Below are 12058 nucleotides of genomic sequence, written 5' to 3'. Positions count from 1 at the left end.
TTAGTGATTATTTCCACCAGTAAGGAGAAATGAAATATAAGTAGATAAAAGTGGATTGTGTACTACTTTTGACCTACAGGGGGCTGCAATTTATTTGAGTTTTGTCACATGCACCTGCACAGGACAGAGGGCTGGGAATGGCCTCTCAGCTGCTCAGCAAGAAGTGATCAGCCGTCATCTCAGGGGAGACCATGGGGACAAGTGCACCTTACAGGACTGCAGAGACAAAAGCCCCCTTGTCTCTTCCCTCCCTGGCTGCCTCATGGCTGCGCTTTGCCATCCTGACAGGCAAACAGTCTCCTCTGGGTCTAGGACTAGTGAGAGGGATGTGGACCTTGTGGTGGCATAGCTGGACATCCCCTGCGTCATGCTGCTGGGGAAGTTGGTGTCATTTCTGGGCCTACCAGGCTGCCACAGCATCCCTACTTCTCTCTGGGATGGCTCCATGGAAGGGAAGGGGTTCGGTGTCCTTTTGCCCCCATATCTGACTCAGTGTCATAGGGTATTGGAGCTCATTCTGCAGCAGCCGCATATGGGCCTTCCCCATGTCCCTACAGCTGGAGACACCAAAAATGGTGACATGGAGTGGTGACACCTGGTCCCAGTTGTCCTTGGAAGAGTCATATACCAACATGGATACCTCTGCTGTGTTTGGTTGTTACCAGGACACCCCACCTCAGACTTCCACTTGGCTGTGGTTTGACCTCTGCCTTCTTCCTCAACACTGTGCACCCCTAGAAAAGGGGGAGAGAAAGTGCGGGTGAGGGAGGAGCAGTGGATCTAGGACATTGTGGGGTGAAGCTGACTCTGGTCACCACATTGTCCCTGCAGCACTGGACACTGCTGCCAATTTGGACAGAGCAGAGGGATGGCTCCCACCATTTCTGTTCCCATGCACAGGGGACTCTTGGGGAGGGGGACTGGATTCCTCACCAAAGCTGGTGGGAAGGAAAGGGGAGCTGCCAGGCTGCAGCTGATCCTCCTCTGACCTTTCCCTGATGGGGAGTTTGGGGCAGAGTTCAGGCTCCTCTACACTGTGGGGTGCAGGGAAGCAGAGAGGCAGCTCCCAGGCCCCATGGCATTGAATAGAACTCTGTGGAAAGGGGGAAGCTGCATATCCACTACAACTCCCTAGAATGGGCTTGATGGTGGGGTCCCATCCCCATCCCAGCTTGAAGATCCTGTCCAGCCAGCTGCCACTGCTCCAGGAGGCTGATGACTGTCAGTGGGAAACAGTCCTTTCCAGTCTCCCCTTGGGGACCACCACACTATAGCTGCTGTAGTCCCTTCACTTCTTGCACAACAAGAAGAGCTCCTGGAGACTTGCTTCTTCAGCCATTCCTGACCCCACAGCTGTGGTCCAATCTGGAAGTGCTCATCACCTCCACTCTGGGAAGTCCCTTCCCCAGGATGAGACCAGCAGTGCTGAGGGGTCAAGGGATATTACCATCAACTTTTCTCCTTCACTCTCTTACCCCTCAGAGCTTTTCAAGGCCATAGCCCAGCTCTCCTGCAGGTTTGCCACAGGCTTACATACCTGTGGCCCATCATAGCTGTGGCCTGACTGCATGATGTTTGGGAGCCGACAAAGAGGCATAGGACCAGTGCACAGCCTTGGGGCACAGAGAGCCCAGGCATGAGGCCCTGTGGTTGTAATAGGGCTTGCCCGCCCTGTGGGAAAAACTGCCATGTTGTTGTGAACCCATCTGGCAGTGCAAAGCAGGTGGCAATAACTGTTCTATGCAGGACCAGATATGCCAGGCACAAGTAAGGGATATTCCTATCAGGGCAATGGATGCAGCACATGGCCAAGAGACACACTGACCTGAAAGTGGGGTATAACAGTTCACTCGAATCACCCTGATTTTCAAGGTGCTGCTGCAGCCATGAGGGACTGCTCCTGCATGCAATGGAACAACCTTGCTCACAATCAAATTCCCCCAGCACTCACAGCCATAATCAGGATGCCCCAGCTCACTCCAAGCAGGAACCTCAAAGCCCTCCCCTAAACCTCAGTGCCAGCCCCATTGGCTGCCAGGGCCATTAGCACCAGCAGAGCTCCCTGGGCAGAGTCAGCCTGAAGACACATCTGAGGCCACATCTCTCAACAGTATTCTTCCTACTGCTGGACTGACTGCTGCACACTCTGGGCCTCACTGCTGGAACCATGCAGTCCCCTTGCTGCTGTCTTCTCTCCCTCCTGCTCCATCTCTTCCTCCTCTCTGGGACATGGGCAAACCTGGAGGGTAAGTGGGACCCCTGGCTCATACACATCTACCCATCTATCTCTGTGGAACTCCATAGGGGAGAGGCTTCCTGCTTTGTACCCACCTTGGGCACTTGCTTCCTCACTCCTCCTTGTCCCCTGGCTCCACACCTCCTCTCCAGGAGGTATGCAGCCACCCCAGGTGGGTGCAGGAGATGGGAACTGGGGCTGTAAACACTGTAAGAGGCTTATGGGGGACCCACAGATCCCTGCAATATCAAGGACCCATCCTTCAGCTCCTCCACTTTCCTCAGCCCTCTTCTCCCAGTCCCATCTCCTCCCTGTCAACCCTTGTCTCATGTAGGGACCTTCACTATCCGGCTGCTGCAGACCACCACCTTCCAAAACACCTCATTTGTGGACATGGAGGGGCTAGGCTTGCTAGAAGACATCGAACTTGGTTCTCTTGATAAACACACATGGTCCATCCACTTCTGCCAGCCCTGGGTACGCCCAGCCCTGCCCCGAGCTGACTGGGACACCATTGAAAACCTGATTAAGATTTATTTGCAACAGTTCAACCATCTGATCAATGAAGGGGCCGTGCAAAGGGAAGTCCCCTGTGAGTACTCAGTCTTCACTGCACCCCCTTTCTGAAAAGCACCTGGGAAGTGGGGAAGGATCTGATAGTGCTGGTGCTGTATAGGAGACACTGACCATGTCTGCAGGAAGGTGATCCCAGCCCCTCACACAACCTCTCTCTCCTCTTTGCCCCACCAGACCCCTTTGTTGTTCAGTGCACGGCAGGCTGCGTGTTGTACCCCAACAGAACCTCCCAGGCCTTTGGCTATGTGGGTTACAATGGTCAGGATTTCCTCAGCTTCGACACAAAGAATATCACCTGGACCCTCTCCCAGGACACCGAGTTGTCACGGTATGTCCAGTCATTTCTCCAGAACTACACTGCCTTTACTGAACTGCTGGAAATTCTCTTCAATGATACTTGCGTCGATGACATGGAGGTGCTCCTGCACTATGGAAGGGCAGCTCTGGAGAGACAAGGTGAGACACCTGACCCTGCACCCCAAAGCCCCCCCCACTGGGGCCCACCCGTGCCTCACGAGTGCTTACTCCATCCCTTTGCTCTCAATCCCCAGAGCTGCCTCTGGCCACGGTCTTCGCCCGCACCCCCAGCCTAGACCAGCTGCTGCTTGTTTGCCATGTCACTGGCTTCTATCCCCGTCCCATCAGTGTGGCCTGGCTGCGGGATGGCCAAGAGGTGCCTCCAGGCCCAGCACTCAACACCAGCACCATCCTGCCCAACGCTGACCTCACCTACCAGCTCCGCAGCGTCCTGGCTGTGGCCCCCCGTGATGGGCACAGCTATGTCTGCCGTGTGCGCCATCGCAGCCTGGGCACCCGCAGCCTTCTCATCCCATGGGGTAGGTGCCACCCATGGGGGATGGGGGACGGGGATCCTGAGCCATCCTGCCCCACAAGATGGAGCAAATCCCAGAAAGTTCATGGCAGCTTCTCCTTATGTTTCCCAGGGAACTCAGAAGTGGTGCTGATCACAGGTCTCATGGCTGGGCTGCTTGCTGCCATGGCTGTGGCTGCCATGTTGGTGCTTTGGGTGTGGAGACAAAGGTCAGTCCCTGTCTGCCCAAGCGGCAGAAAGAGGAGGGAAAGAAATGCCATGGGGATTTCTGCACTGAGCAGCAAAGCTCTTGCTTGGGCCCTGGCAGATGCTGTCTGCACTCCTACAAGGTCTCTGCCAGGGAGTATCCACCTATCCCCCTCTCATTTCAGAAAGCACCAGCAGATGGAGGAATCAGAGTCCAGGAACTCCATCCTGAGCAAAGAAGCTTAGCTCAGAAGAGAGCCAACAGTCTTCATTCCCGCCCACTGCCTACACAGTAACAAGAACTATCTTCTTGTGCTTCACCTAGGTTCTGAGCATTTCCAATTTCAAGACAAACTTGAGTCAGAGATGCACAAGAGAAACCTGCCAAGAGAAATCTGAGCTTTTGACTCACCTGAATTCTCTAAACAGATGCAAGTGCACATCTGCAACCTCCTCACTTGTTACACATTATCATCTCTTAGCTTGTGGCACCGGCCAGTCCACCCACTGAAGCTGTAGGGCACCTCAGTGCTCAATGGGAAATTCTCCTGGTTCTGCTTCAGTAACACTTTTGTCAGAAGGTGGAAAGCTGTCCGCTCCTACTGTCACTTTCTGTTTTTTTTTTTTTTTTTTTCTAAAAATTACCTTTATTAACCATATTCCAGAAACATTTGTACTGAGACTGAACTGTTCCACACAGACAGAACCTAACCAGAAATGTCTTTACAAAGCACTGAAATTCTGCTGTAATGTGTGGGAGCTGCATATGCGTATGAAATGAAAATAAATCATTCATATTTTCACTAAGATAATGTGCCTTTCCTCAGCAGTTGAATGAGCTTGGAGAGGTTTTGATCAGCCATGTATGCAAGTTGAAACACCACTGAATTATTGGCACTAATTGCAGGAAGCACCAAGGCATGGGGGAAAAACAGTACAAGCGTGCCTATGCATATATGAACATATTCTCACATACTGCATGGAAATAAGTAACTGTGCACATGGGGGTAAAGTGGCCCCAAGGCTTCCAATAAAGGAGAAAAAAGAAGCCCCTGTCCCGTGAAAGATAGCAGAGTTCACACACACACAGCAAGTCATGTAGTTCATGCTCCAAATCAACTTGAACATGTAGCTTCAAAAGGTTTGGTTTCAGTGGACAACTTCCTGCAGTTTCCCAGGATAAGTCCAGCCATGGCAAGCCAGAAAACCTGGCTGGCTTGTGGCCATATCCCCCACAAATCAAATGGTGTTTGTTCTCCCTTGGACAGAGCCTGGAAACCACAATGCTGTGGTAAGGACTGCATTTCCCTGGCAGCCAGAGTCACCTGCTGGCATCATGGGGCTCAAGGATCACACTGCAAGAGGAGTGACACCAAGCCTCTCCCAGCCGCTGCTGACTTGGGACAGGCAGATGAAATGCTTAGGTGTGGGCATGCCTCTCTGCAGCCTTGGCATCCACAGGGAAAATGGGGCAATCCCTTTTCCCAAGCAGAGTGGAACATCCTGCAGCACTCACAGTACCAGGCAGACCTGGAGATCAGGTGCAGCCAGTGAGGAAACCTGTTGAGGAAAGCTGTTCATGTGAACGACCTCCCAAGAGACCCTACAGTACCACACCCACAAACACCTTGTACCAGGGGAGTTTCTGCAAGTGTCTGCTCACATCCCTTAAGAGACCTCACAATAACACACCCCACCCAGGCATTTTTAGGGGGTTCCTAAGGCACCTAATCACAGCCCAGTGCAGTGGTCGCTGCTGCTCACCCACCCACCCAGTATGGCACCCAGAGGCACTGCTTCCCTGTCCACTCCACTACAACTCACTCGGGCACAGCTTGCGGGGGGGTGGGGGGTTATAGACTTCACCTCAGGGGAGATTGCAAGGACCAATGTCACCTGTGGAGTCTTTGGGGACCACTGGCCACATGAGAACTTCAAAGTCCTATAGTGCTCTACGGCAGGGGGGAAGTGAGGACCAGTAATCACATGAGAGGACTGTAAGGACCAATATCACCAGAGGAAACTGTGGGGACCAGTGGTAACCTGGGGGTGACTCTGAGGACCATGGTCACTTGAGAAGACTCTGAGGACCAATGGTCTGTGTGGACCAACAGCCCTCTGTCTCCTTGGGTCATTTTTAGACCAGAAAAGTGACAAAATTAAGGAAGAAGTTGTGAGCAAAAAAGGAAGTGAAAAAACCTCCAAACATGAGAAGGACATTCAATAGAGAAGTGGAAGGGCTAAAGCAGAACTTTAAAGCAGACTCACTGAGGCAGTGGGAGACATTTGGAGGAATTTCCAAGGGGGCTGAACACATTGTGACCACCCACACAAGCCAGATGCCTGCTCCTGTCCTATGAGCAACTTGGACAACTCACAGGAGGGAGGGCTGCACAGGACAGAGGGCTGGGAATGGCCTCTCAGCTGCTCAGCAAGAAGTGATCAGCCGTCATCTCAGGGGAGACCATGGGGACAAGTGCACCTTACAGGACTGCAGAGACAAAAGCCCCCTTGTCTCTTCCCTCCCTGGCTGCCTCATGGCTGCGCTTTGCCATCCTGACAGGCAAACGGTCTCCTCTGGGTCTAGGACTAGTGAGAGGGATGTGGACCTTGTGGTGGCATAGCTGGACATCCCCTGCGTCATGCTGCTGGGGAAGTTGGTGTCATTTCTGGGCCTACCAGGCTGCCACAGCATCCCTACTTCTCTCTGGGACAGCTCCATGGAAACAAAAGTATTCAGTGTCATAGGACACTACCAAGGTGCACCCCTGAAACTTGCCCTTGCTTGTGGTTTTAGCTCTGCCTTCGCCCCCAGTGCAGGCACTACCCATAAAAGGGGAAGAGAAGCTGCATGTTGAAGGGAGGAGTTGCAGAGGAGCAGTCGACTGGGGACATTGTGGGGAGAGGCTGACTCTGGTCACTCCATGATCCCTCCAGCACTGGACACTGGTGCCAGTGGGGACAGAGCAGGGGGATGGCTCCCACCATTTCCACCATGTGTTCCCATGTACAAGGGGCTCTTGGGGAGGGGGAACAGATTCCTCATCAAAGCTGGTTGGAAGGAAAGGGGAGTTGCTAGGCCCATCCCCAGGTGTTTAGAGCAGAGCTTGGGCTCCCCAGCAGTGTCCTACAGCTTTGGTCTAGACGGAACAGCTTGTTATCTCCTCCCCAGAATTAGGCAAGTGATTCAGGAGCAGCCTGAGCTGGAGGTGCCAGGAGTGGGAGGGGGTATCCCTTCTCCCTATGTAGGGGTTGAGAAGACAGCAACCATCTTTCTCCAGTCAGGTCTGAAATCCAAAAGCCATTCTTGCCTGCATTGGTGCTGATGCATCCCACAAGAACAGGGATAGGACAATGTAATATTGGTTGGAAGGGGGAGTTAGGAAAACCCAGCTTAGATGCTTGAATATCTTTTTTCCTAGTGCTGTTTCCTGGCTCTGTCTTTCCCTGACTTCTCCTTCTGGCTGGGCTTTTCCCAGACTCAGCCTGTCAGGGCACTTCATGCTCAAGACCTTATTTCAGCTTCTGTCCATCACACACCATCTCAACCCTCAACTTGAGACGTCTGGGCCCCTCCCTTGATACACTGATTCTCCAATTGGTGGGGAGCCACCGCAGTGGCTGCTGGGCTGGGTTGAAAGCTTAGGTTCCCACAAGTTCTTCCTCCTCCCACAGTCGCTGCTGCTGCTTCTGCAGCGTTGCTGCATGCACCATGCAGCCCCCTCACCTCCTCCTCTTCCTCTTTCTCCCGATCCTCCTCCCTGGGATGTGGGCAGACTCAGAGGGTAAGTGGGAGACCTGGCTCACCTCCACCGTTCTTACCCCCCCGCCCTTGCCCTGTCAGAGGACCCCACAAGTTCTGCTCAGGGGAGGCATGGCCAGGTCACTGTGCCATATGGGGGCATGAATGATTCCCAGCATCAGAGGGCCACTTCCCATCATGCACAACTCAAACATGCTTTGTCCCTGTCCCCCCTCACTGGTCCTGCCTCACCAGCTCCAACACAGAGCCTTGGGCACACAAGCAGAAGAGGCAACAGTGGTCCCCAGCCAGGCCTTAGGTGCTGAGTTACCCTGCAAGATGACCTTCCCCTGCAAGGGACCCCATGGGTGCCAAGCAGATCTCAGTTCCACGTGGTGCTGAGGGCCTCTTCCAGCAGCCTCTTGTTCGTTAGGGAGCTGCACCTGCCAGAGGGTTTTTTGGGCACTGCTGTCACACAGAGAGTTCTACCACAACCCTGTGAGACCTTATGCTTCCGGGGCAGGCAGCATCAGACACAGAAAGTCAGGACTGATCTCTAGGCTGGGCTAGTGTCTTGGCTCTATCAGGGAGCCCTAAACCTGGACAAAATATTCTTTCCTATGAACCATCCTCCATATCCTCTGTACCGTGTGCAGCTCTTTGGCAGATATACGTCCTGGCACAGGTGCTTCTCCTGGGGGGAAACATGACCCCAAACGAGCAGCAAGGTGCCCCTTCATCTGCTCTGCACAGTCAGACAGCAGCTGTGGCCAGAAGGGAGGAATGAAAGGGAGGTGACAAAATGCCTAAAATCTCTGCAGGAAACAACCACTTTGCTAAAGTAAAATAGAGAAGGAAAAAGAGCAGTGAAGTCAGAGGAAGTTCAGACAGGAAAGCAGCCCTGAGCAGGATGAAGAGCATAGAATCATAGAGGCACAGAATGATTTGGGGTGAAAAGGACCTTTAAAGGCCATTTAGTCCAACACCTCTGCCATGGGCAGGGACACCTTCCCTGCTCAGAGCCCCAACAACCTGGCCTTGAATGTATCCAGGGATGTAACCAGTGTCTCACTACTCCTCACTTTAAAAATGTCTTTCCTATTATCTAGTCTGGATCCCCTGTTCCCCCTCCAGCACCTCCACTTCACGTTTCCCCTTTAGCACCTCCACTCATCTCCTTCCTGCACCCTTTTCTTTCTCCATCCTCTCTCCTAGCAGAGCCACAGGTTATCCAGTACCTCCTGACTAGCATCTTTGCCAACATCAGCTCTGCTGAGGTGTCATGTGTGGCACTTGCAGGGGATATAGCCATCTTAGCACTGGATCCAGACAACTGGAGCATCCACTTCTACTGGCCCTGGGTCAGCCAGGCTGCAGCTGAAGACGATGGGGAAAAGATTATGTCCCAGTACAAAATTGCTTTGCGCAATATAATCCGATTTGTGCATGACGGAGTTCAGCAGACAAAACAGCACTGTGAGTACAGAAACGAGCCCAGCCAGAGCCCTAGTCCTTCTCCCCAGGTTTTGGCTGTGGCCTCCTCCCCACCAGGATGGCATCTGGGAGGGTGGGTCTCACAGGGTGCAACAGCTCCTGAAACAGTGCAGCTGCTGGGGTATATGACTAGCAGGAGTGGGTAGGGCAGCAGACCAAAAATACACCTTGGGGCTTCTGCCATCTGGCACAAGGAACCCCTCTATATGTCAGGGAGCTGCCACCAAATTTACTGGAGCTGAAGGATTGACACAGAAAAGATCATAGAAGAGAAAACTGGGGGCAAATACTTTGGGGGACAGAATACTTTTTAAGCAAGCACCCCACAATGGTATCCACTCCATTTTTCCAAGGGATCTGACGGCTTGCAGGGTGTCTGGGGTCTCCTGAAGCATGGCCCTACCCTCTACTGCTCATTGCACCCTGCTTTCCACTGCATCCCTGTATGTACTCTCAGACACATCCCACCTCATGCCACCCACATTTCACACACTCATTGGACCTCTCCATTGGCTTTGCCGTTGACAGACCCATTGGTGGTTCAGCTCCGTGCAGGCTGTGTGCTGTACCCCAATACAACGAGCCAGAGCTTCCTGAATGTTGGCTGGGACGGCAGAGACCTCACAGCTTTTCAGGTAGATAAACGGGGCTGGGAAGCCCAGCAGCCATCCCAGCTGGCAGAACTGGCCAGCAAGAGCCTCAACAGGAATAAGTCTCTTAGAATACTCCTGGAGTATCTTCTCTCTGTCTGGATATGTCAGAGCAACTTCCTCACCCTGAAGAGGTATGGGAAGGAAATTCTAGAGAGACAAGGTGAGACCACCCTAACTCTGCCACAGCCACCCCAAAGCCCCACCACACTGGGGCCCAGCCGTGCCTCACGAGTGCTTACTCCATCCCTTTGCTCTCAATCCCCAGAGCTGCCTCTGGCCACGGTCTTCGCCCGCACCCCCAGCCTAGACCAGCTGCTGCTTGTTTGCCATGTCACTGGCTTCTATCCCCGTCCCATCAGTGTGGCCTGGCTGCGGGATGGCCAAGAGGTGCCTCCAGGCCCAGCACTCAACACCAGCACCATCCTGCCCAACGCTGACCTCACCTACCAGCTCCGCAGCGTCCTGGCTGTGGCCCCCCGTGATGGGCACAGCTATGTCTGCCGTGTGCGCCATCGCAGCCTGGGCACCCGCAGCCTTCTCATCCCATGGGGTAGGTGCCACCCACGGAGGATGGTGGTGCAGGCTGCAGATAGCAGGCACTGGCCCTGTGAGGGGCAGCTCCTGGCTGGTGCTGCCACCCTCACACAGTCACCCTCTTCTCTCCCTGTCCCAGAAAACCGCAGCGCAGCTCCAACCATCAGCATCACCATTGCGGTACTGCTTCTTGTGGCCACAGCCTTTGCTGGGGGATTTTGGTGGTGGAAGTGCAGGTGAGCTCTCCCTCCCATCACCTGCAGTAAGATTTATGGGCATATAGGTTGGTCCAGGGGTTGCAGCAGCTCTGTAGGGGTGAACTCCCTGACTGTCAACCACAGCTCACACATACCCTTTGCAGGAAAGGTAACGTGGCTACGTGGGAGACCCAGGAATTCATCATTTGAGGCCTGATTGCCCACACAGCAACAGCTGCTTGCTCTCCATTCCTACTTCATGTACCACCCCTTACTCATCAGCACTAACATGGTTTTTTCCTGGAAAACCACCGCATTAAACAGCTACAAACTTCCTCTGATACATATGCCTCCTGTGTCTCTCACCCTTCTTCCCCCTCAGGAGATTTTCTCAGGAAACCCCTCAGCACTCTACAGAGACTCCATATTGCAGCCAGAGACTCTTCCTTTTCCTGGGCTCTGGTTAGTCTCCACCTGGCACGTCAGGAGAAGCCTGTCCTCTGGCAGCCTCTCCCACATCTCTCCCATGACCAGTGTCTGTTCCTGAAAGGGCAATTACAGCCCAAGGCCAAACCCTGTGGTGTTGCTGAGTGAGATGTGGGATGGAGGCCACAAATCAGGGAGAGATGGAGAGATGTGAGCTCTTTCACTGGGGAGAGAAGGGAAAGGGGGAACCAAGTAACCCCGCTGACATCCCTGACACATTTTGAGCACATTGAACTGCTCCACCTCCAGGGCTGATCTCACCCTCATTCCAGAATGGTTTTAGATTAAGATCTCCTCCACATCTGACTCCTGTCCCCATGCTTGCCTTCTGTCTCTGTAAAAGCTGGAAGGATGGGGGATTGTCACCCTTCCACTATGCCTGACAGCCATGAAAGAGCCATGTTGAGCCTCTGGGAGACTGAGCAACACATCCCAATGCAGGATTGTCATCAGTTCATTTTGTATTGTCCATTGCTTCTTCCTCTCACTCTGCACCAGTGTGAAGTCCCACTCACAGGAGACAGTCTTGCACAAATGTCTCCAGCATAAGTCCTTTCCATAGGCTGCAGTTCTTCACAAACTGCTCCAACATGGGTCCTTTCTATGGGGTCACTCCTTTAGGAATAGGCTGCTCCAGTGTAGATTCCCCTCAGGGTCACAGGTTCTTCCAGGAACCTGCTCCAGGACAGTGTCTCCATAGGGTCACAGTCTCTCTCAGGCACACCCACCTTCTATGGCATTGGACTCCTCCAAACACTGCAGGTGGATCTCTGCAGGTGTGGATCTTCATGGGCTGCTACAGGACAGCTCCTTCCCAAAGGTCTTCACCACAGGCTGCTTGGGCACCATCTCTGCTCAGTTGCCTGCAGCCAGCAGGGTCCCTGATGTACTGTGCCCAAGTGAGCTGCCTATGCTGACCTGTACTGATGTCACCTGGTGCCCGGTAGATCCCTGGTGCCCCTGCCTCACCTGCCTTATGCTTCCATTGGCTATGCCACAGCCCATTCGCCAATGCCATTCGTGCTCCTCCTACCTCACCGGTCACCAGGTGGGCATGGGGCAAGCACAGTGGGGTGATGGGGCTGACCCAGACCCCCAGTCCCTGCCCTTGGCCCTATCCAA

The 12058-nt window shown here is 53.6% G+C and overlaps 2 protein-coding genes across 4 annotated transcripts; both read left to right on the top strand.

The window, feature by feature from the left end:
• The first annotated feature begins 2081 nt into the window (after positions 1-2081).
• Positions 2082-4642, top strand: LOC100232116 (T-cell surface glycoprotein CD1b-3-like). The gene is made up of 6 exons (XM_030283321.4): positions 2082-2246; positions 2571-2828; positions 2987-3268; positions 3364-3648; positions 3757-3853; positions 4016-4642. Exons 1-6 carry the CDS (start codon positions 2168-2170, stop codon positions 4074-4076), a joined length of 1062 nt encoding a protein of 353 aa, XP_030139181.4. The 5' UTR covers positions 2082-2167; the 3' UTR covers positions 4077-4642.
• A 2838-nt stretch (positions 4643-7480) lies between these two features.
• On the top strand, positions 7481-10793 carry LOC100217705 (antigen-presenting glycoprotein CD1d). 3 transcript variants are annotated; one of them, XM_002191333.6, is made up of 6 exons: positions 7481-7615; positions 8791-9048; positions 9595-9879; positions 9985-10269; positions 10393-10489; positions 10615-10793. In XM_002191333.6, the coding sequence occupies exons 1-6, from the start codon at positions 7543-7545 to the stop codon at positions 10658-10660; spliced, it is 1044 nt and encodes a 347-aa protein (XP_002191369.4). In that variant the 5' UTR covers positions 7481-7542; the 3' UTR covers positions 10661-10793. The 3 variants fall into 3 exon arrangements, with proteins under 3 accessions (XP_002191369.4, XP_030139105.3, XP_030139106.3); XM_030283245.4 differs by having other exon boundaries at positions 8788-9048; XM_030283246.4 differs by having other exon boundaries at positions 7490-7615; positions 8872-9048.
• Positions 10794-12058: the final 1265 nt, after the last annotated feature.

The sequence above is a fragment of the Taeniopygia guttata genome, chromosome 12 (assembly GCF_048771995.1).
Source record: "Taeniopygia guttata chromosome 12, bTaeGut7.mat, whole genome shotgun sequence".
NCBI lineage: Eukaryota > Metazoa > Chordata > Aves > Passeriformes > Estrildidae > Taeniopygia > Taeniopygia guttata.
Note: the sequence above shows the minus strand (reverse complement) of the source record. Positions and strands in the feature narration are given on the sequence as shown.